This window comes from Pteropus medius, unplaced genomic scaffold (genome assembly GCF_902729225.1).
Source record: "Pteropus medius unplaced genomic scaffold, Ma_sr-lr_union100, whole genome shotgun sequence".
Taxonomy (NCBI): domain Eukaryota; kingdom Metazoa; phylum Chordata; class Mammalia; order Chiroptera; family Pteropodidae; genus Pteropus; species Pteropus medius.
In genome coordinates, this window is record NW_024353908.1 from 6,205,730 (window position 1) to 6,231,508 (window position 25,779).

The 25,779-nt window shown below is 36.1% G+C and overlaps 1 protein-coding gene and 1 pseudogene across 7 annotated transcripts in view; both read left to right on the top strand.

Moving 5' to 3' along the window:
* The window catches only part of FRMD4B (FERM domain containing 4B), a 309,226-nt gene that overhangs the window by 153,834 nt on the left and 129,613 nt on the right, over positions 1–25,779 (top strand). Inside the window, exon 1 of one of the 7 annotated variants that reach the window (XM_039851668.1) lies at positions 23,847–23,885. The exons of the other annotated variants lie outside the window; for them this stretch is intronic. Within the exon in view, the coding sequence (XP_039707602.1) occupies positions 23,862–23,885 (24 nt within the window). The 5' untranslated portion in view covers positions 23,847–23,861. Of the gene's footprint in view, positions 1–23,846; positions 23,886–25,779 lie in introns of those variants that run through there. 7 annotated transcript variants of the gene reach the window in all.
* On the top strand, positions 16,910–17,028 carry LOC120593857 (uncharacterized; annotated as a pseudogene).

Below are 25,779 nucleotides of genomic sequence, written 5' to 3' on the forward strand. Positions count from 1 at the left end.
ACAGAGCATTCAGTTAACTGTGTGCATTTCAAATCATATATACCTTACTTGCCCCCACCAGTCACTCTCCACAGTCCTCTGCATTATATAGACTACATAAGGGACTAACAAACTCTGACCCGGAGGAAAAAACTGGCCTACCTTCTGTTTTTGTAAAGTTTTCTTGGCACACGACCTCTTGCTTTTGTAAATAAAGTTTTATTGGCACACAGCCCTGCTCATTCATTTGCATGTTATCTATGGCTGTTCTCTCACTACAGTGGCAGAATTGAGTAGTTGTGACTCAACTACTTAGAGCTGAGTAGTTGATACAAAAACTGTATTGGCCACAAAATTGAAAACGTTTGCTCTCAGGCCTTTTACAACAAAAGCTTGCCAATCCCTGGACTAGAAAAAAAGCAATGTATTGGGTAGAGAATGCTAGAGGAAGAAAAGACTAGAATTTAATCATAGAAAAACAGAACTTGTAGGAAAATGGAAGAATTTTCTCATCAAAAACCTAGTCACTAGGAAACTAATAAATATTCAGGATGAATATTTAGTTTACCTTTACTAGGTCTTTCCTTGTAGAACATAATGATGGGAGTTATAGATTGATTCATTCATTTGTCCATCTATTCATACCTAAAAATCATCATGTGTTCACCACGTCCCAGTTACTGTGCCAAGGTGTTAGAAACACAAAGTCAAAATAGATGTTATTCTTGCTTTCCTGAAGAAATATATTGTCAAGTAGAAGAGACAGTTAAGGAAATCAAACTCTATAGAAAAGCTTTGTTCATGATGCCCTAGATGCCGAGTGGAGGGGGTCTAAATCAGAGGTAAAGCACAAGGCGAAGGGAGGAAAGCCATGGAAGCTTCCTGGAGGAGCTGGTTCTCAAGATGAGGTTTGAAGGACAAGTAGGAGTTAAGTAGATGAAGAAAGACAGATGGCATTTCAGATGTGGGAAAACATGGCTCTGAGGGATTATAAAAAGAGTTTTTTAAGGCTGATGAGAGAGGGAGAGAGGGGCAGACAGAAATTTTGTTTGAGAATAACATCTGAACTTAATTGATCTTGTATTTTAAGATTAGGATTATGATGGGGTGTTTTTGTTTTGTTTTGTTTTTTGTTTTGTTTTTTTTCCAGAACTTTGTCAGGAGGAGGAAGGTTGGTTGAGAACTATACTGACAGGAGTGAGGCTGATAGATTTGGGAGAAGGTGGCATAGTGGAGGTAAGAAGATTAGAGAAGTTAGGAGGCTGTTGTGCTGATGTAGGTATATTAATCAAGATAGGATAGGTTTTGCTATGGCAACAAACAGACCCCAGGACCTTAGTGGCTTAAAACAATAAAGATGTATTTTTGGTTTACACTGCCAAATTACAGGTTGACTATAAGCTCTGCTCATCACAGTCATTCAGACTCACAGAACATTCCTGAATATTGCCATTTGCCATGATAGAGAGTAAAGAGCTCCTTGGAGCTTTGCACTGGCAATTAAGTGCGTGGCCTTTAAGTGGCTCATGTCACTTCTTATAAGCCATTGGTCAGAGCAGGTCGCATGACGCACTCAACCACAGGGGCCAGGAAAAGCATTTCTACCATGAATTGCTGATGCAGATTTTGTTCCTTAGGAAGCAGACTCTGAAACAGAGATTAACAAGGAGAAAGTTTACTAAAGAGCACTCTGAGGATCCAGGCCAATAGAAGAGAATAGAAAGAAGTAGGATTGAGCAGAAAGAGAAGCAGGCTACAATTCAGGCTCGACGAAGGCCTCGGCTGACCTCAAGGATAGTTCTGAAACTAAGAATTGTCCCCAGTTGGAATTGTCCCCTCATCTTCATCAACCCATCATTGGTTGCCCTTGAGAAGACAATGTGACCTTAGACTAGGCAGCTCTGTCTCAAGGAGGGCAATTCCCAGAGGGAGTTGAAAGCAGAGGGCTGTCAGCTCACCACAATTCTGACAGCTGAGGAAATAAATCTGGGCAACACATCACAGTATCTTCTACAGATGCTTGCCCAACAGGTGCTAGAATCAAAGCCTGAACTAAGGCGGGGCCAGGAGGAAGGAAGTGGAAAGTGAGGATCGCATTTATGTGAAAGGTGTAGAAGAATCTAACTTTAAAAGATGGCCTATCAGGGCTGTCTCCTTACTGGATTCTACACTCTGTTAAAGTGATGGGTAGCCATGGAGTCAGCTACTAGTAGTAACACATATGGGAAAGATCAAAAACTTGGCTGATAAATGAAATACAAGTCTACTTATTACTGAGAAAATTCATCTTCCACCTTTCCTCGTAAATAAAGACTGCAACTACATGGCAGAGAACTAAGATGCTAAGGTACCCTAAAACTAGGAAGGAAAACTATCTTAATATTTTAGCCCATCACTTGACATAAGTAAATTTCTAAAAGACAGTGTCATTTAAAATCAGCAAGATTAGTGTCAGGATCTTTGAAAAATGTTTTTGAACCTTTGCTGCCCATCTTGAAAAACACAAGGTTAAAAATAGACTCACCTGCTTTTTCAAATTGGTATTTGTTTTTCTCATTTCATCTTGGTGAAGCTACAACATAAATTAACTTCTCATTTATCCCCTACTTATGTTTATTCTAAACATTATATTTGTGATGTCCAATTTGGTTATTGTGGAAAAGTCTCAACGATTCAAACAGGGAATAAGATCTATAGTTCTAAAATTTATAAACAAAACCATATGACTTATAACATGGAGAGGAAGCAGAATTAAGCTTTTATACATAATCATGTATATGTGTGTATCTACATAAATATAACAGATATACATTCTGGCATCCTTGAAAAAAGCTTTTGTTTGTACAAAGCTTATTGCTTAAATTACTAATTTCTCCTTAACTACTGCTTTTATATAGTCTCACTGTCTTGATTCAACTAATAGCTACTGATTATTAAACAGCTGCTGTGTGCTAGGCCTTGTGTTTGGCACTTTTCCTGTATTATCTTTTTTTTAAAAAAAAAGCCTTTAGGTTTTATAAAAGATAATGTAGCTAAAACTCAAGCACCTACCACTCAGTTTTAAGGCATCTTAATATTGTGCTATGTTTGTTTTAGATACTTTTCTGTAATATAATAAAATGTTATATAATAAGTTGAAATTCCCTTTGTATCTCCCCTATCTCCCTAAATATATCCTGAAGTTGGTGTTTTTCATTCCCAGACATGTTTTTATAATTTTGCCATATATGTTTGTATCCATAGACTATATACATATACTTTTTTATCTCCCACCCCACTTCCCTTTGGCAACCAACAGCTAGTTCTCTATATCTAGGGTCTGTTTCTGTTTTGTATAAACAATATATATTTTTATATTTGTAAAATTTATATATGAATATGTCATTTTGCTACCTTATTTTTCTCTCAACAAGCTTTTGGAATTTATCTCTAAGTTCGTTTTAATCTTGTGTTCAGTTACATGAATATATCAATCTCTTGTTGATGGAGTTAGTGTCCCAAAACACTACAGTGAAATTTTTTATATTCATCTCCTTGTGCATATGATCAAGAGCTTCTCTAGGGTATGTACTCACCAGGAGAACTGCTAGATTTTTAGCATTATCAGATGTTGTGCTTTATCTGTCTTTGTTCTCTTAACAACTTTTCAGGATGATCCCATGAATCCCACTTTAGTGGTTTTATACACTTATTAGCTAAGAAGTCATGGTGCTAGAATTTAACAGAGCTCTAGCTGACTCCAATGCTCAACCTTTTGCCACTGACTTACTGCTTTATTTATTAAAAGTTAAATAACACATAGAGGTAGAATTTTATCATTTATTCACTGATTCATTCATTCAACAAACATTGGGTAGAAACATAGCCTAGTGTTTAACAATGAAGTCAATCAACTCAGACTGCCTGAACTTATGTTTCCATGTTAGTTTTCTAAGACTCAATTTAATTATGGCATCTACCCCCCAAAGAGTTATTTTTCTTGGATTGTTATAAAAATTAAATGCATTGATATTTAAAAGCACTAAAAACATGTTAGCTGTCTATGTGGCTGGCTGGCTGGCTGGCTGGATGGATGGGTGAATGGATGCCTGGCAAATAATTATCTTCATATGTGCTGTGTTCTCAATTTTTTATGCACATAAATAACTTTCAGAGCTTCTAAAATCTACAGAAGCCTTGTCTCCTCCTTTTTCTCACTCAACCCAGATTAAGAATTGTAGTCTAGGGTGGAAACCAGGAAAAGGGCCCACTGAACACAGTGTAGAGACACTGTGCCCACATGGTTTCATGTTACAACTTTTTATCAGGAGACTCTGACAACTTAATGCTGCTGTCTTCTTGGATTAGTCTGTGACCGACGTTCATAACTACTTAGTTGTTTTATTTCTTGCTCAGCAACAGAAAGCTATTAAAATTTCTTCCTCTCAACCCCGAACCCTCTTTCATAGGACTAAGAGCTTCAGATTCTCATGCATGAAGGCTGCAGGGCTCCATAGACTGCTTTCTCATCTGTGTAAACTCTCCTCCCATATGACCCTTAGATTTTCTACTGCTAAGGATACCCAGTTATGATTAGCATCATGCTACCCTTGAGTAACGTAGCCAGCAAATATTTTCACAGGAATTAGTTTGTCTCATTAAAATGTGATTAGATGCTTATTATCTAAGCGAGAAAGGGGCCTTGATAAAATAGAGATATAGATTGGGCTGTAGTCCGCTGGACCTGGTTTAAAATCAAAGCTTCATCATTTACCAGCTGTGTAACCTTGAGCCAAGCTACTTAATTGTTCTGAGCCAGATACTTTACCCCTGCAAAGGATAAAATAAGATCTGCATTTCAAGTTTGGTATAAAAGTTAAAAATAACATTGAGAAATAGTAGTTTTGGAAATGCAAAAATATGGACCCCTTGTACAAACTTGATCCTAAGCCAAAAGTTATCATGTTAGTAGTTATGAGTGCAAATTATGACCAGAGTTCAAGCTCAAACACCCACATTTAATGAGCTCGATGTCTCATTTTCTTGGATATGTTATGGAGACAATAATAGTGCCTACCTCCTAGGGTTGTTGAGAGGACAACACTAGATCACATAAATGAAGATCTTACTAGGGTGCCTGGCTTATGGTAAGCATTTGAAAAGTATTAGCTATGATTATTCTACTTGATGAATATTTCCTATGTGTCACGCATAGTGTTAAGCACTTTATATTTACCATTTCATTGAATTTTCCTGACAATGACTTGAAATGGTATTATTAAACCCATTTGGCAAATGCGGAAATTGTTTAGAGCTATTAAGTAACTTGTCCAAGAGCAAAGATCTATCTAAATCCAAATCTCATTCACCCAGCAATTATATAGAATGGACATAGTTTGCAAACCATTCAACCTCTTCTTTTTCTACATTTCCCCTCAGAGAGTCCTTCCTTGGACTTTCCCAGTCTCTAATCTCTCCACAAAATCCTGTATCCTAGCAAGAATTAATAAACTCATTAAGATTAAATAGGTAATTGCCATTTTCCTAATTCTCAACTCAGCCTCCAGAGTGATTTTGTTAAAAACAAAATCCAATCCTGTCATTCTCCCATTCAGAACCTCCCAGTGATTTCCCAACTCTGAGGAAAAGCCAGTCTTACTCTAGGGACAAGGCCTTCTCTGGGGTCCTCCACCCCCTCCCCCAGCAAACACACTCAGCGTCTGGTCTAAACTCCCACCATTCTTTTCCCTTCTAACACTTCTCCAGCAACACTGGCCTCCCCGCTGTCCCTTAAGCCAGCCAAGCACATTTTAGTTTCAGAGCCTTTACTCTTGGACTTTTCTCTGCCTAGGAACCTCATCACCCAGGAACCCACATGGCGTGCTGCCCCCTCACTTTCTGTAGGTCTTTCTTCATGTGCCACCCAACCAGGGGCCACCCCTGACCATTCTTTTACTCTGCTTTATTTTCCTCTGTAACTCTATCACCACCTGATATTAGGATTTATTTGTTCATAGGCCTGTTGTGTCTCACCAACCAGAATGTTAGCTGAAGACATGCAGGAACTTTTCCTTGTTCACCCCAGTATCCTCAGTGTCTGGAACCTAGTATGTCCTGTGGAAATATTTGTTGAGTAAATGAACAAAAGAATCTGCTTTACATTTGAATAATCTCGCCATAGCCACTCTGGGGAAATGGCTGGGGAGAGGTAGGAGTAGTTAAAAGGCCTTTTCCGAGGTCCAGCTGAAAGATGATGGGGACCGGGGATGAGTGGTGGCAGCATGTGATGTAGGAAGACACTAAGAATTTGGAGGAGGAGGGGGAAGCAATATTAGGGAGACTCTATTCAAAGAGAGTGTTTGCATTCTGGGAAGTTTTAGAAACCTAATACAGGAAAAAAGCCAAGCATGTCGAAATGTGTATGTACGTGTGTGTTTATTTTTTTTCATTATGGAAAATAGCCCCAAGCCGGTGTAAGTTGATTGAGAATACATTCATTTGAGTTCTCTGACGGCCATTTTCATCGGGAAGCAGCACTTTAGAGAGCAACACAGGTTATATCCTCCAGCCCCTATGAAAACAGGTTCACCCAAGGACCCTAGCTTTTGTGTCCAGCCAGCTGCAAGTCCCAGTTGTGCCCAGCCCAGGGTGGGGAATTTGGCAGTTTCTGCAGTTCTTGTCAGCTCCAACTGTCAAGTGATCGCTGTTTCCTGTGCCCAGCCCTGTGGTTAGCTCTGGAAGGTGCCCTGTTTTCCCTGACCAATGCTGACAGATGTTTCAGACCTTTTGCTTTCTCTTTTGGCTTTCTGTGGACATTGCTTTTCATTCTGACCCTGTCTCGGATCATTCCCATCCACTAGAGTTAAGGATGGAAAGATCCTTTGGATTCCAGGAGGAAAAAACAACATTTTTTGTAGTCTTCATTAGTGTTTAATTAAAAACTTGCTTTTCCAAAGTCTTTGGCTGTACCCAAGCTTTTTAAAATTTTGCAAGCACAAACAATATTATAAAGAGAGTTTGACCCTTTGAGTTACGAGAGCTAGTTATTGTGTCTAATTATCAACCTCTAATAATTTCAGAATCATAATCTCTAGAACAAAAAGTAATACTAGATATTGCCCAAATATTTCCTGAAGACAGAGTATATTTACTTTAAAAAAAATGGTCCAGTGCCAATTTTTAAACAAAATTAATGTTTAAGTTCGAAACAATTTGGTCAGAGTATAAAGAATCTTAACTCTCAACTCATATTTATGGGGCTCTTTCTTCCTTAAGGTTTTTATATATTAATTTTTCTAGGTATTGATGCCAGGTATAGTTCCAGGCGAACTCATAAGATTTTGCTCTCAAATTCTTTTTGGAAATGAGATTTTTTTTTTTAGTGAATGTGTTTTTTCCTTTAATAAATTTCTGAGTTTATTAAAGAAGCCAACTCTAAGTCTTAAAAAAATTTTTTGAGATGTTAGTGCCAGAGTTTGAACAGTGCCGTTTATTCACTACCGAGTTGCATCAGTTTAAGTTTTTTTCAGGCTCATAAACACTACATTGGGTAACAGATATAGCAAACTATTGCCATATCTTTATGCTGTATATTGTGTGTTTTAAGTAAATCAAATTATGTTTTTTCTATCTTTTTCACTTTTCTCCTTTTTTATGGTGTATTTTCTCTAAGCTAAGTAAGTCATGTTTAAATATGTAAATAAATAAATTTTATATATGTACATATGTTTGTATACGTAAATGTACATATATAAAAAATGTGTAAATACTTGTACATATGTATGTGTATATATATATATGACTATATCTGAAATTTTTCCAGAAAGTAAAACCATGAACCAATGTGTTCACTACACATAGCTTTTCTCCCCCACAATCTTCAACATCACATCTAAAGTTTATTATGACCCTGAAATAAGTACTCAGTACCAATAATATGGTTAGGTTTCACAACAGATTATATTCTTTAGGAAATCTCTATCAATTTTAATGAAGTTCAGCAAGTGAAAATTTGGCGAATAACTTCATCTGTTTCCCTTGATTTAAAAAGAAGAAAATAGAAAACCAGAGAACTGGTTATGTGCTAAAGCTCACGTGTCACCTCCTGGCTTGGCTTGGCTCACTTGCCCATGAAATTAGGCCATGCCCTGTGCTGCCACTCTGGGAGGTACTGAGTATTAAGTAAAGAGCAGCAGAGTGAGTAACTCAAAATTTAGAGCTTTCCACTCTCCTTCTCCAGCAACCCCCTTTCCAGAAGGAGGATGAGGTAGAGGGCTACAGATATAAGGGACCTGTGATGAGAAAGACAGGGGAAACAGGAAGCAGCTTCATTCATTATTTACAGCTATTTAATGATATTGGTCTGTTTTAATAGACCTTGTAATGAGATGAACAGTTTAATCTATTTTCTTTGAGTGATTTGCATATATCTTTTGGGAGCTAAGGATATTGGAATCAGATGGATGTGAATTCCAATTTTGTGCCTTATCCCTTACTTGCTGGGTGACCCAGAGCATGATACCTAATCCCTTTGATTATCAGTTTTCTCATCTATAAAATGGGAACATAATATCTCATAATATTGTCATCAGGTTTAAATGGGAGGATGTCATGTGACTGCTTAGACCATTGCCTGAGAAATGACAAGAATTCAGTAAATTGTAGTTTAAGAAAAAAGCTCTGACTACTAAAATAGGCAAAAAAGAAAAAGAAAAGCATCCTAGAAATGAGATGCTCTCTTCTCATCTAGATAAAGTTAATTAAAATAAGGATATGAGAGGAGATGGATATTTTGAAGCAGAAAAAATTAAGTTATCACTGATCTGGGAAATTGTTACAATCTTTTTGTAGGACAGTTTAGTCGTATCCAATCAAACTATAAGGTGTGCTCTTGTTGACCAAACATTTCCATTTTAGAAAATCATCCTAATGACATTCTCACATATAGGGACATTCTGACATGCGCAAGGATTTTTATTGCATCATTTTTTGAAATAGCAAGCCAGTGGAGACATGAATTGGAGAATTATTAATTAAATGATGGTACTAGTTGACCCTTGAACAAGACAAGTTTGAACTGCACAGGTCCACTTAAATGTGGGTTTTTCCAATACCGTACATGTATTTTCTCTTTCTCATGATTTGTTAACATTTTCTTTTGTCTAGCTTACTTTATTGTAAGAATACAGTATATAATACATATAACATAAAATATGTGTTAATCAACTATTTCTGTTGTCAGTAAGGCTTCTAATCAACAGCAGTCTATCAGTAGTTAAGTTTTGGGAGAGTCCAAAGTTATATGCGATTTTCAACTTTGCAGGGGTAAGAGAGTTAGGTTAAAGCTCCAGTATTGTTCAAAGGTGAACTGTACCTCTGTACCATGGAATTCTTTGAGATCAGTGTGAAGAATGAAGTAAAGCTATAAGTCACAGCCCCCCAAAATTGTCAGTGATATGTATTTGAGTAAAAACAAAAACAAAGAACAGAACAATATACAAGATGTGTGTGTATATATATAGAGAGAGAGAGAAATAGACAAGATAGATCTAAGAAATGTGTGAATGTGTACTTAGGGGAATAGAGTTGAAAATACATACACCAAACCATGAATAATTTTTACCCCTGGGAAACGTAAGTGGATGAAGGGAGAGGTTTCTACTTCTTTTACTTTCATAATTCTGAATTAAAAATTTTATAGCAAAATATGTAATTTTTGTAATTATGTAAAACTTTCTATTCAGGCTATTTCATAGAGTATTTCTGGAGAACAGGGCTCTGTTTAATTTAACCTTATATCACAGCACCCAACATGCAATAGTGTACTCCAAGTGTTTATCTAGTATGTCCGTTTAATAATAATGATTATTATTGATGTGATTACCATTGATTCAAAAGTAATATTTGTGCTCATTTCAGAACCATAGAGTTTTTATCAATAAAATAACTTAAGGGCATAAATTTAATTGTTTTAGAAACGCATAGCTTAAAAGTGAAAGTACTTTATCAGTGGGATATAATCATCAGATATTTTCTAAACATATAGTGACATACATATTACATTACTATAATTTTTTACAGAGGTGAAATCATCATATACATTTTATTCTGCAATGTATTTACTTATTAACATCTCTTAGATACTGATCTATTTCATTATTTTTCATAACTTGTATATTCAATGGTATGAATGTACTATATTTAATTTCACCAGACCCCTATTAAGGGACACTTAGGTTGTTTCCAATTTTAACAATGAACAGTCTTATATGTACAATATGTGTGGGAGAATTTCTGTGAGATACATACTTTGTTTGGAAGGAATTTAGACCTCAAAAATGGTTGTACCAATTTATGCTGCCACCGAATGAACAAGAATCTTTTTCTATCTTAGCCAAAAACTTTTGATTTATACCATTCTAGTAGTTAAAATTTTATATTTTGCCTCCATTTTTAATTTATTTCATTTATTAGTGGAGCTGTCCAATTTTCATAACTTTCTTAAGGTCCGTAATGCTCGGAGTGCTGGAATTGTTCTCACCTGAGAACATCAGGAGAAGCATATTCTGCATTTTACCACAGTATAAATTGGTTTGTATGTTTTCAGAGCCAGACTTGAGAACAAATTTTAGTCTCTTAGAAAATGTTTATCACCTCAGAGTGGTATGGAATTTCCTTATATAGTTAGAATAAGTTTATGCAAAGCATCGCTAGTTAAAATCTAAGTATCATAATGATAGGTTTTTACATAGCCCCTCTGTCATGTATAAAAGTATTAAGATTTAGAAATAGTTGAGAACAGTTCTTTCTTTTTACATGTCTTTTTACTGTCTGATTTCATACAGTAGTCTCGCCTTATCTGTGGTTTCGCTTTCCACAGTTTCAGTTACACGTGGTCAACAGCAGTCCGAAAATATTAAATGAAAAATTCCAGAAATAAACAATTCATGTTTTAAATTGCATCCTCTTATGACTAAGGTGATGAAATCTTGCACCATCTTGCCTGATCCTGCTCAGGACATGAATCATCCCTTTGTCCAGTGTCTCCACACCATGTATGCTCCCTGCCTGTTAGTCAGTTAGTAGCCTTCTTGGTTATCAGATCGACTGTCGAGGTATCACGGTACTTGTGTCCAAGTAACCCTTTTTTTAGTTATTAATGCCACATTCACATAACTTTCATTACAGTATACTGTTATAATTGTTCTATTTTATTATTAAGTATTGTTAATTTCTTACTGTGCCTAATTTATAAATTAAACTTTACCATAAGTATATGCGTGCAGGAAAAAAACATAATATATGTATAGAGTTTGTTACTATCTTTGGTTTCAGGCATCCATTGGGGATCTTGGAACATATTCCTTGTCGATTACTGTATGGTTTCCCCATTTGTTATTTAGTGAATTTCAACAATTTTGCTTTATCACTTCTGTAAATGCTCTAAACTTCATTTACATAAGCTAGAAAGGAATCACCAAGGCATTGATTGATTGATTGATTGATTGATTGAAGGAATAAGTCTTGGAACAGAAGAACAGAATGACACACCATTTATTTTCTCTTTTTCATCTCAGATGCCTGAGGCCTTTAAGCTTATTTGGCCCTCTAAATCCATATTTATTAACTCAAATATAATTTAACCATAGCTGAGTTGTCTCGATGAGATTTCATAGCCACAAGCAACCATGAAACTGTCAATTGTCTCATTTTGAAAGGTACCAGAACTGATTAGTTGAGAGATGATGGAAACCGCTGGTCCCTCGTTAACTTTATGGTTATTGGAGAGAGGGTGGATTGACCTACAAATTTATTTGGATATAGACTTTCAACAGGGCCAGCCTAACTCAGAGATAAGTTGGAATTGCTATAGGAAGCCCCTCAAAGAGGACTTTGGTCACATTTAACTGTTCAGCACTCACCATCAGCATCCTGTTAGCATTCTGTCTCCCTTCTAAAAGTGCCTACCAGGCAAATAAGCAAAAGCCAGATCCCAGTGCAGGCTTCCTGCCATGGCTGCCAGGGGTCTAGATCTTCCTCTGTCTACCCCCTGCTTCAGCTAGGACTTCAACCTGGCTAACAGATACCTGCTTGCTCCTGCACTCTGTTGAACTCTAGAGGAGGGAACATTTGGAAGTCGGAACTGTCAGACCAGCAGCTGGAGCAGGACACAGACAAGACAGTTGTATAGCATAATATTGGATGTGTTTTCTCCCTTATAGGTTTTCTTCTTGTTGTCATTTTCTAAGCCTGCTTCCAAAAGCCATTTTTTTTTTCCTTTTTCCATCCTGAGAGGACTGACTGATTTATTCACAGATCAATATTACCCCCCATGTAACTTGGGATATCTTGATTAGTCTCTAAGTCAGTGTTTCCCAATGTTTTTTCATATCATAAAATATATACAAAATGATACTGTCTGTATGGTACTCAGGGTAAATGTATATGAAGCTGCTAAGGGTTTGAGGTAACCACTGGAGAGTCTCAGGCTGCACTGAGGGCTGAGAGGGCCATTAGCTCAGGATTGCTATTCCGCTTTATATCCGCACATTGGTTGTGAAGCTGTGGTCAAAGCTAGTCACGATGACTTCATTTCTCTTACCGGGGATTGGTTTGGGGTAAACATATGACCCATAGCTGGCCAATGGGGGTGGTTTGCTAATGCATTTCTTCAAAAGCTCTCTTTACTCTTAAAAAGAGACATGAAAGAGGGGACCTGTTTTTGAGCAGGGATGTGATGCCTGGAAGAGTGGCAGCTATGTTGCCACCATGAGGGAATGTTACCTTAAGAACATGCTGAGTGGAAAAATAGAAGGAAGCTAGGATTTTGATAGCATTGTTCATCTGTGGACCTCACCAACCCTGGAATTACCCTTTAGATACTGAGATAATAGATCATATTATTGAAGTTATTTTCACTTTTTGTTTGTTATTACAAAAAGCATTCTGATACAATATCTGCTCAGTACCTGAAGATCAGAACTTATAGAAGAGTTGTGCAACCAAAAAAGTGCTCAAAATAAGAAACTTTTGAGGAAAGAATAGAAAACTGGATATGTGCTGATAAAAGGAAAATGTTTAAGTTCAGAGTAAGATGAGTAGAAGTAAAAGCAAATTCTAAAAAAAAAGCAGTGCACTTTACATTGGGAGTACAGCGTTTTTGCTTTTTTTTAATTAATATAATAGTAGTATTGACTGGATATTTGCCAGCATCTCCAAAAATCTTTAGAGAAAGGGAAAGGATTTTAATCACAATTGCAAGAGGCAGAAGAACATACAAGTCATGAGCCTGAACCCTTGGGCCAAGTTCTCTGTTCAGATCCTGCATCTGCTACTTCCTAGATGTGTGACTTCATTTAAGTTGCTTAACTTCTCTTTGCTTCAGTTATCTCATCTTTAAAATGAAGATAATAATAATAGTCCTTACCTCAAAGGTATTATTGAGTATATACTTATAAAGTATGGAAACAGGGTCTGGTGTATATTTTCTATTATTAATTTACAGTTATCATCCAAACCTGTGCAAAAAAAAAAATAAGTCACTTCAAGTCAGATGCTTCTACTGCTACACAGTTACTAATAGAAGATCTATAACACCAAGTGTTAGCAAAGACCTCTCATACATTATTTATGGGAATGTAAAATGGTTAACTCTTTTAGAAAACAGTTTGGCAATTTCTTAAAAATTAAACACATTTACTCTATGACCTATTAGTTCCACTCCTATATACTTATTAAAGAGAAAGGAAAATGTATGTGTGTGCGCGCGCACACACACACACACACACACACACACACACACACAAACCTTGTAAAAAAATGTTCGTAGCATATTTGTTTATAATACCACGAAATTGGAAATAGCCCAGATTTCCATTAACAAGAGAGAAAATAAACTATAGTATATTCATGCATTAGAATACTACTCAGAATAAAAAAAATGAATGCACTTCAAATATATGGAAAACCATGAATGAACCTCAAAATTTTTGTTCAATGAAAGAAGCCAGACATAAAAGAATACATACTCTATAATTCAATTTATATGAAGTACTAGAATAGGAAAAACTTATCTATGGTAATAGAAATCCGAACAATGGTTGTTTATAGAGGATGGGGAAAGATTGGCACAGGTACCTTTCTGGAAATACTCTATATTTTGACAGGGGTGGACAACATAGGTGTATACTTTTGTCAAAACTGAGCAAATTGTACTTCTGAAATTATGTATATTTTACTATATATAAATCACAACTCATTTTTAAAAATGAGACAAAAAGCAATAACAGATGTTGCACAAGTCTTGGGTAGTAAATGGGTAAGATGAGCATCTTTTTATCCCAGGTATCAAGGAAAATATCAAAGACTTCTAGGATTGTGACAAAAGAATGCTGACACTGACTTGAAGAAGCTACCATTGGCCAATATGGGACAATTTGAACATCAGTAAGGAAAGTAACTTTAGTGAATTAAAACATATAATATATCTAAATTCATGTATTTATAAATACTTTTTAAAAAGTTTGGCCACCATTAGAGGTGTCAACTTATTATTTTGAAAACTGGTGAATAAAGATAAAGAATCAAGCATTTGCTCTGTCTTTCTCATATGAATTGTAGCACTGGGTAACCCATTAGTAAATGAAGGGAAATTTCTCATTATAGAAATATTCTAGCTAATAAGTAAAAGGTGATAGAATTGGAAAGTCATCATATTGCAACCCAGTCAATTAAATGATCTAGCTATTGAGTATCGACATCTGCTAACATTACAAAAAAGATGCCCCGCCCCCTCTGCCCCTCATGAAAGGGCTCAGGTTCGTGACCTATGAGACAGTCTTGCCAAAAAAGGCCTAACCAGAATTTAACCAAGCTGTCAGATTCAACGTTGGTTGAATACAATGGATAGAAGAATATGGTGAATGACCCAAAGAAATGTAATCAGCAAAACTCAGAGTGTAGGAGAGTTTACGGGATAAATGGCTCAGTTTCTTCAACGAATAAATTGCAATAAGAGAGACTGGGGTTGGGGAGAGAGAGATAGATGGAAGAGGAACCTATAGATTAACAGAAAACATAGAGAAATGTCAACAAATTGCAAAAAGCAGACTTTTTAAATCTCCATTCAAACTTGAAAAAATCACCTTAATAATACAATTAGAAATTCGAACACTGAGTATCTGATGATATTAAGAAATTATTCTTTTTAAATAGGGCATGTTTTTAAAGAGTTCTTATCTTTTATATTGAAATAGTTACAGATGAAATTACTTGAAGTCTTGAATTTGCTTCAAAATAATACGTACAGGACATAAAGTGAGTGAAAATATTGAAACAAGATTAGCCATGTGTCAATAACTATTGAAACTTGCTGAGAGATACAGAAGGATTCATTATGCCAGCTTGTCATTTTTGTGAGTGCTTGAAATTTTCCACTATGAAGTTTTATTTTGTTTTGTTTATAAAAGAATGCAAAAGGAGAGAGAAAGAGAAAAACAAAACGAAACAAAAAAAACAGATTCTGCAGAAATACAGGAAGGAAATCTTAACAGCATGCCTGAATGTTAACCCCTAGATGCATTTCTCGTTGATTGCCGCAGCAAAATGGAAATGCTGTGTTTAAGAAAGTAGACCCTGGGTTCAAATCCTGTTTTTCTACACCCAGAGGGGGGACTTTTGTTATCAGATCCTCTAAGCCTCATTTGTAACATGGAGACGAATCAGTACCTACTCCGTGGGGTTGTTGCCAAGATAAAAAGATAACCTGTATAAAGCATGGGCATTGTACTTGGTACTAGTCAGTACTCAATAAATGTGGGCTGTCGACTATCTATTGTATGTAACATTTAAAATCAGAAAATGAAAGTCAATGTATGCACCTTTCAACGACTCTTGGAGCATTTTTGGTGACTTCTGAACTACAAAGTTGTTTTTCTTATTTATTTTTTCAAATACAGAGATGAGATTATAGTTTACAAAGCTTATGTTAACTTCACATGCCTTATGGTAAAACCAAATCAAAAGGCATGACACTCATCCTGTTAAAACAGATGGAAAGTAAACCCCCACACACAATGCCTTTCTTCCTAACTTTTTTTCACCTCTGTTTTTCAATTTATGGTTAAGAAAGCAAGAAAATCTGCTGAGAACAAGGAACTTCCCTCTTTTCTGCCTGGAGGAGACCATGAGTAATGGACTTTTCCATCGGGGTTGTTTTTCCTGGACATGGTGTACTCCATCCAACTGCTAAAACATGTGATCCTAAAGGAGATCTGAAGTAAACTTCAAATGTCCCTTATCAGTCAGAGATGCTGTCCCAGTTTCTAATAAATTATGAATTAGTTTTCTGTATTTGGTGCTCTTCCTTTTTAAATAGAAGTTCTATTCATTCAAAATATAAGTTGAGAGATTTCCACATACCACATGTTGTAGCCCTGAACAGGAAGAAATGGTCCTGAACTCAGACCCCAGCTATCCACCAGGCCAGTTCCTTCTTAACTTCCAGTCCTAGCCTGGAAGCTCACTCTCACCACCCAATGCCCACCATCCTTCTTTATCACATCTCCCTGTCTTATTTTCTTCATAGGTCTCACCCTCATCTGAAATCACCTTATTTATTAACTTATTTTTATTTTTCACCCCCCTCTATTTTCTACCCTTTTTATCACTGTATCCCCATCACCTAGCCCAGTACCCAAGAGAACTAGCTACATAATTTGCAGGGCCCAGTGCATAATGAAAATGTGGGGTCCCTTGTTCAAAAAGTATTAAGAATTGTAAAATAGTAGAGCGTACAATGCTTGCTACTACACAGGTCATACAACCATTATTATTAGGCCTAGCACCTAACAGACACCTGAAAAAAAGTTATTGAAATGAATGCAAATTTAAGAAAAAAATATCAGGTACCAAAAGAGTTCTAAGATACAGAATGATAAAAGATTTAAGAACAGTCTACAGCCATGCCACCCTGAACGTGCCTGATCTCGTCTGATCTTGGAAGGTAAACAGGGTCGGGCCTGGTTAGTACTTGGATGGGAGACCACCTAGGAATACCAGGTGCTGTAGGAATTTAAAAAAAAACAAAAACAAAAAACCCAGAAACCAGCATGCGTGTGAAAGGATGCATAATTCCAACCACAGGGTTGACTGTGAGGTGAGAAATAAGATGATCCCTCTGCTGTCCTTGGGAAACACCAAATCTAGGCTGTAAATCCCTGAGGGTCAAGACCATAGCATTTTCATCCCTGACTTCTCTTAGAGGGCCTACCACATATATGGTGTTCAATGAAGATTTGAACTAAACTGGATTGGTTCTAGAGGCAGAATTAGAGAAGGATAAGGAGTTATGAAAGAAATATTCTTTTCTTTAGTGCAAACTTAGCCGATCTTAAAACTCATCCTCTAAGTTTATGACAATGCCTCAGAGCTCTGTCCAGCCAGCTGTCAGAGTTCTAGAAATCTCGTGTTTTGCCTGTGTTGGGATTTCATGGTGTGTCTGACATCATTTAGTAGATGAAGCATACTGTGATGAAAGTGATAGTTTTACGATAAATGCAAAGCTTCTCAAAAAGATTCCTAAGACTATATTCCTTTAAAAATTGGGATTACTTCCACATATTTTTTTCTAAATTTGTAGACATATTTCCTTTGTGCTGCTTCCAGAGATGGTGAAAGCTCCCATGAAATCATCAGTACACTTGTCCAAGCTTACCAGTTAGGTGATAAGGGACATTTGAAGTTTACAATTGTGTCACAACTTGTATTATATAGGCGTGATTTTATATATACTCATAGTTACTTGGACCTATTCCAGGGTATAATTCCATTTTCAGTGGGACTCCATAACAGGGATCCCTAAGTCTACATACCTAGATCCCAGGTTAAGCCCTGCCCTGTGTCTGAACTCTTGTAAAAGTCAGTTCTCTAGTACCACTTCTTAACTGATTCACTGATCACAAAACTTCTGTCTGATACATTAATACTACAGAAACTATCCAGTTCCCAAGACTGCATACCTGGCACCTAGGCTTCCCTGTATCTTTGCACCTGGAGCCCACCGAGCTCCCTAATTCTATGTCAGTAAGCACCCGAGCTGTTGAACAGAGGTGGTCAGCTGGTAAAGGATATCTGATTCCAGCTATCTTTCATCCCACAAACTGATGTATTAAATAAGACCTTTTCGGTTGCAAATGAATCATTTTCAAAATTAAAACTAGCTTAAGAAAGGTATGGTAAGACTTTCAGTCAAGATGACAGAGTAGATAAACTCTGGGCGAAACTCGTCTGTGACTGCATAAAAATTACAACTAAATTATAGAGTAACCATCATTTTTCGAACCACCTGAACACTAGCTGAATAGAATTCTCACAGCTAAGGATATAAACAAGAAGCCATGTCAAGACTCATAAACGATAGAAATGATCAATGAAACCAAGAGCTGGTTCTTTGAAAAAAATAAACAAAATTAATAAACCTTTAGCCAGACTCATCAAGAAAAAAAGAGAGGGCCCAAATGAACAAAATCAGAAATGAAAGAGGAGAAATGACAACCAATACCACAGAAATACAAAAAAAAAAAAAATGCTACAATTATCTGCCAACAAATTGAACAACCTGGAAGAAATGGATAAATTCTAGAAATATACAATCCTCCAAGTTGGAATCAAGAAGAAACAGAAAATCTGAACAGACCGATAACTGCTAACTAAATTGAATCGGTAACCAAACAATTCTCAACAAATCAAAGTCCTGGACCAGATGGCTTCATGGATAAATTTTACCAAACATTCAAAGATGAATTAACACCTATCCTTCCCAAACAATTCCAAAAATTGGAGAGGAGAGGTTTCCAAGCTCATTTTACAAGGCCAGCATTGACCTGATTCCAAAACCAGACAAAGACACTACAAAAAAAGAAAATTATAGGCCAATATCACTGATGAACATAGATGCAAAAATCCTCAACAACATACCAGCCAACCAAATTTAGCAATACGTTAAAAAGATCATACAGTATGATCAAATAGGAATTATTCCTGGGATGCAATGTTGGTTCAGTATCTGTAAAACAATGTGATATACCACATAAATAAAATGAAGGATAAAATTCATATGATCATACCAATATATACATAAAAAGCATTTAACAAAATCCAACATCCATTTATGATAAAAACTCAGCAAAGTAGGAATAGAGGGAACATATCTCCACATAATGAAGACCATATATGACAAACCCACAGCTAACATCATACTCAATGACGAAAACCTGAAAGCTTTTTCTTTAAGGTCAAGAACAAAACAAGGATGTCCAGTTTCACCACTTCTGTTCAACATGGTATTGGAAGTCTTAGACACAGCAATCAGAACTTTTGTAAAAAATTTGGAAGGGCATCTAAATTGGAAAGGAAGAAGTAAAACTGTCATTTTCTGCGGATCATACTGTATAGAGAAACCCGTAAAAATTGTACAGAAAAACTATTAGAACTGATAAATTAATTCAGTAAAGTAGCAGGATACAAAAGTAATATTCAGAATTCGGTGGCATTTTTATACACCAATAATGAACAATGAAACTAAATTAAGAAAACTATCCCAGTTATAATTATATCAAAAAGAGTAAAATACCTAGGGAATAAATTTAACCAAGGTGGTAAAATACCTGTTTTCAGAAAATTACAAAATACTGAAATTAAAGAAGGAAATTGAAGAAGATACAAATAAAGAGAAGGATATACTCATGGATAGGAAAGATATACTCATGGATAGGAAGAATTAACATTGTTAAAATATCCATACTACCCAAAAAATCTACAGATTCAATGCAATCACTCTTTTTCATAGAACTAGAAATCTACCTGATATCAAACTATATATTACGAGGCTATAGTAATCAGCATGGTACTGACATAAAAACAGACATATAGATCAATGGAACAGAATAGAGCACCCAGAAATAAATCCATGCCTATATGGTCAATTAATCTATGACAAAAGAGGAAAGAATATACAATGGGATAAAGACAGCCTCTCCAATAAATGGTGTTGGAAAAACTGGACAAATACATGCAAAAAAAAAAAAAATGAAACTAGATTACTTTCTTATACCGTGTACAAGAATGAACTCAAAATGGATTAAAGACTTAAATGTAGCACCCAAAACCATAAAACTCCTAGAAGAAAACATAGGCAGTAGTAAACTCTTAGACATCGCTCTTACCAGCATTTTTTTGGATATGTCTCCTTGGAAAAAGGAAACAAAGGAAAAAATAAATAAATGAGACTACATGAAACTAAAAAGTGTTTGCACGGTGAAGAAAACGGTCAACAAAACAAAAACATAACCTACTGAATGGGAAAAGTTATTCATCAATGATATTTTTGATCGGGGGTTAACAACCAAAATATATAAGAAACTCATTCAACTTAACAACAAAAAAAATTTTTAAACCCACAAACGATCCAATTTAAAAAATGGGCAGAGGACCTGAATAGACATTTCTTCAAAGAGGATATACAGATGGCCACTAAACATATGAAAAGATGCTCAACATCATAATTGTCAGAGAAATACAAATTAAAGCCACAATTAGATATCACCTCACACCTGTCAGAATGGCCATCATCAGTAAATCAACAAACAAATGATGGCAAGGATGTAGAGAAAAGGGAACCACCATGCATGGTTGTTGGGATTGTAAATTGGTGCAGCCACTACAGTGTGGAGTTTCATCAAAAAAATTAAAAATAGAAATACTATGTGACCCTACAATTCCACTTCTAGGTGTTTATCCAAAGAAATCCAAAACACTTAAGTTGAAAAAAATATATGCAGCCGTATGTTCATTGCACCATTACTACAATAGCCAAGATATGGAAGCAGCCTAAGTGCCCATCGATAGACCAATGGATAAAGAAAAGGTGGTGTGTATATGCAATGGAATATTACTCAGCCATAAAAAAGAATAAAATCTTACTATTTGCGACAGCATGAATAAACCTAGAGGGCCTTATGCTAAGTGAAATAAGACAGAGAAAGACAAATACCGTGTAATCTCACTTATATGTGGAATCTATAAAACAAAGTAAGTGAATGAACAAAACAGAAATGAACTCATACAGAAAATAGGTTGATGGTTGCCAGATGGGAAGGTGGTTGCGGGTATAAGTGAAAAAGGTGAAAGGATTTATGAAGTACAAATTAGCAGTTGTAAAAATAGTAATGAAGATGTAAAGTACAGCATAGGGACTATAGTCAATAGTATTGTAATAACTATGTGTGGTGTCAAATGGGTTACCTCACTTCATGAAATTAATATATGTCAAATGTAATTGAAAATTTTTAATTAATTAATTAACGTTCCAGAAAAGTTAAAAAATTAAAATTAGCTTAAGCAGAAGTGGAAATTATAGTGATTCAGATGGCCATTGGAGTCTGTCTCTCTCCAACTCTTCTGTCCAGTGTGAGGTACCCTGGGAGCCTCAGGCTCTCATCCATGCATCATTATAACATTAGAAGAAACAAGAACAAACACCCTTCTTCTCTGATCTCTAAAACTAGAGAGTGTGGAGGTAGAGTATTTTTATTCGTTATTTCTGAATCACATGTTCATCCCATTATATGGGGGCATAAGGTTAGCCTCATCCTAATGATTTGGATGTTGCCCTCATAGGAAAGCAGGGATCTGTGTTTAGAAAAAAGTGAAACAAACCCTGAACAGGCAAAAACAGCAGATACTCTGATAGTCTCCTAGTTATAATCCTCTTGTGTGCTCCCACAGCCATTACCTGACCTTGCCCCACTTCTGTATTTGGTCTGTCAGCCTTCACCTGGCCCTTCAGTTGGCCTGGCCTCCTGGTTTTAGCTTATCCTGTTGCCCTGATTCTGCAACTAGTTATCAAAATTGTAATTGTCCTTTAACAGTGAAAAGGTTTTTACAAAACAATCAGAAATGTCACACAAGTTCTCTCAGTAGGCTATCCAACCCAGTGAGAAAAGTCACCATTTACTTTTAATGTTACATATACCCAAACAGAAGTTTTCTCCAAATGTAAAGTAATTCCCCCATTTTCTCAATGAGAAAAACTTAAAACAAATGTTTTGGCCAACTTGGATATATAAAAATTTAGGAATGCAAATGAAATAGTGGAATATGTACTTCTAATATTAAAGATCGTTCTGTAGATTAATGATTGGGGTGACTGCCGTCTTGCACTCTTCTCTTCTGAGTCCCTCCACGTGCATCCATGTGTGGGCCTTAAAACAAAAAGTCTTTCCTTGAGTCGTCCTCGTAGGTTTTTCAAGCACAGCTTCTCTGCTTTTGCCTGTTGTTTTGAGCTACAGCACTTTTTAAATCTTCATATACGATACTTCACTGAGAGTATTTTAGCATTTTTTCTTCTTTGTTCCATTCCTCTGGAGGTGTATATACATAGTCTCCCAGCATAACCACCTACTGCATGGCCTTTTAAAACAATACTTAAGTAACTTGTTTTTTCTAACATCCAACTCTTCCAATTGTGAGTTCACATGCTCACAATAATTACTAAATCTGTATTTTTTGCCACCTTTCGCACTGATTTCATCAAATGACCTGTATAAACATCCAAACTTGGCATTGATTAAGGTTATAACAGGCTATTGTGTTTCCTCAGACAGTGCATTATAGTTCAAGAGCCTTAAAGTTGTGAAAGGATTTGAAGATAAATCTACTTCCTCATTTCTGAGGGATAATTTTTTGAAAGGTGTAATTAGGAAAGGAAACCTCATTCTGTATTTAAATACATGTGGTATATGGCTATGTGCCAGGCAAATTTTTTTGTGCTTTGCATATATTATCTCATTTAATTCCTCCAATAGCCTTTTTGAGATAGGGATTTTTATTGCTATTTTACTAAGGAGGAAATGGATTCTAAGAGAGGTCAAGTAATTTTCTCAAGAACATACAGCTACAAAACGCCAGGTTTGTCTGACTGTAGAACTCATGTTCTTAGCCATACCACACACTTGCACAAAATTTCAAAAGGTTTTTTTTTTCAGGTGGGAGAAACATAGTAACATCACAGGCTCTTAACCATTTTAAAAATAACGAGTGGATTTATCATGTTTCCTGGATTGTGAATACTTTACTCTGTATTTCACCTTGAATAATATATTCTGATTATGCCCTATTCGTTGAGTAATTTCAATAGCAATGATTTTGTTAAATTACAAATTGTGAAATAAATCTTTTTTGAGATCATAGTCATCCTGCCAAGATTTTTTGTTTGTGGCCAGCCTTGCTGATACTGATTGGTATTACAAAGGTTGTCCCATGGAATTCTGAGTTTCTTCCTGAGTGTAAAAGTTATTGACATGACATGGCTGTGCATAGAAAAATTGTGTTAAATATTATTTCTATTTGTATTATTAAATTTGCCAGCTCATTCAGCATATGTAGAGACTAGGGAGCTAAAATCGAAGTTTGAATTCTTAGATGACATAGCCCATCTCTGATTAATTATTCAACCTACATCATCCATTATCAACGAAGTTTAGAAAACAGTACACAACAATTTATGTGTTTCAAACATGCAATGAATAGAGAGTTTAGGTGGCCAAAAGAAATAACAGAAGTGTTTGGTTATTGTTGTTGGGTTTTTTCCCCATTGCTCTCCTGACTCATGTTGAAAGGCTTTTGTTTCTAATCAAAGCAACAAACGGTAAGGTCATTTCCTTGCGATTATATGGCAGCGGAAGGCGTCGGGGTTTTTAGGTCCCTACTTCCACCAGCTTCTATTTGGAGAAATCACACACACACACACACACACACACACACACACACACACACACACACACACACACACACAGTTGCTTAATACATGTGTCCTTTGTCCTGCACATTCTCTTCAGTCCTTTTAAATGAGCCGAGATCATGGTTCAGAGGTAAGAACAATTTCTCTTATAATCTTCTGACTACAGACAGCGTAATGGTGCTCTTACTGGCATTTCCTAACAAAATCTTGGGCAGATTTTAATATTATACTGGGGCAGATTATGTAAGTACTGATATTCCGGAGCCCAGCTTTCAGAAAAAGGAAACTACAAGAAATGCTTATCTTCACTCTTTTCAAAGGGTTACTCTTTCCAAATAAGAATTGGATATGCTCCAGTTCGATACCAAAGTGAAGATGGTCCTTAATGCTCTTCTTTCGGAGGGTTTTCCTGTCATTGTTTTAAATGTTATCTCTGCTCCCTTAAAGGTCCTAACAGGCTGTTTTCTTGGTTTTACTTCGGAACTTTGATAATTATTGTTGATGTCTATAATAACACCTCACTGCTCCCCCCGCCTCACTTCTATCCTCTTTCTTTTCTTTGTTCTTTTTATTTTTAAAAAACTCTCAAGACTAGTGCTCATTTACAAATGAGGAAAGGACAGTGAGAATGCAGGAACTGTGTCAGTAAGCAGCTCGAAAACGCTTTTAGATTTGCAGTTGTTAATCATCTCGGCACAGTGTGCTTGGAGCCTTCTCTATCTTTGCGAGCACTTGGCAGCAAAGATCCTGTGGGGGCCTAGAGCTCATTAGTAGCTTCTGTAAAAGGACATTCTAATATATGTCCCTCTTTGCCTTAAAAAAGAATCAGGAACATTGAATTCTGTCTCCCATTCTAGTCAATGGTGGAGACTCTCTGTGATCAGATTCAGCAGCTCAAGATCTCAGAAATGCCATTTTTGAGGATAGCTGTCAATTAATTAATAAAATTTTTATGATTTGTCAGAGGAAGTCTTACATCTTAATTAAAGGGAAGTTTTTTGTTTTCTTTCCTTCCTTGTAATGTGGTTATGGTAAATTCATCAAGTCCAACTCTGTATGTTCGTTTTTTGTTTCCAGATAGGTAAATGTTGGAAACGGAGGAGGGGAGGAAAACTGGGTAGCCGTCAGAAAACAAAGGAAATTGTCTCATCCAGGAGACTGCAGAGCTCTTGGGTATAAAAGGAAGTCTGTGGAGGAAGTGGGTAGGATTGGGGAGAGAAGAGAAATGTCAAAGAAATAAATATATCACAGTAGGGACTGGAATAGTGTCCCCTTGCCATAATATGACATGATAATATGGCCTTAGAAATGAATTTTTTGTTCCTAAATCAGTCCTGTCTAAAGGTATCAACTGACCTGAAAGAGTGGAAAGGAATATAATTTTATCCAAAATGCTGCCCTTTGTTCTAGATTATCAACATGGCATTATTAGATGATTCTATTCTTAAGACTCAGGCCATAGAAGCTCCCTAGAAGTAAGATCATCTCATAAGGCAACATTTTCAGGAGTCAGAAATTGCATCTCTTAGCAGAAGATCTAAAATATTCCCCGACATACCAGATTCCACTCCCAAGCATATTCCATGTACAATGCACCATTTCTTTGGTCTTCATTTAGAGTATATAGTAATACCTCCTTGTTCATGGGGAATACGTTCCAAGATCCCCAGTGGCTGCTTGAAACCACAGATAGCACTGGACTCTATACATACTGTGTTTTTTTTCTATACATACATACCTGTGATAAAGTTTAATTTATAAATTAGGCACAATAGCGAATAATAAAATAGAAAAATTAAAACAATATACTGTAATAAAAGTTACATAAATGTGACATTATTAAGTAAAAAAGAGTTACTTGAATACAAGCACTGCAGTTGATACCTTGACAGTCGATCTGATAACCAAGATGGATACTAAGTGACCAACAGGTAGGGAGCATATATGGCCTAGGCAGAATGGAGAGGGACAACGTGAGATTACATCATGCCACTCAGAACAACATGTAATTTAAAATTTATGAA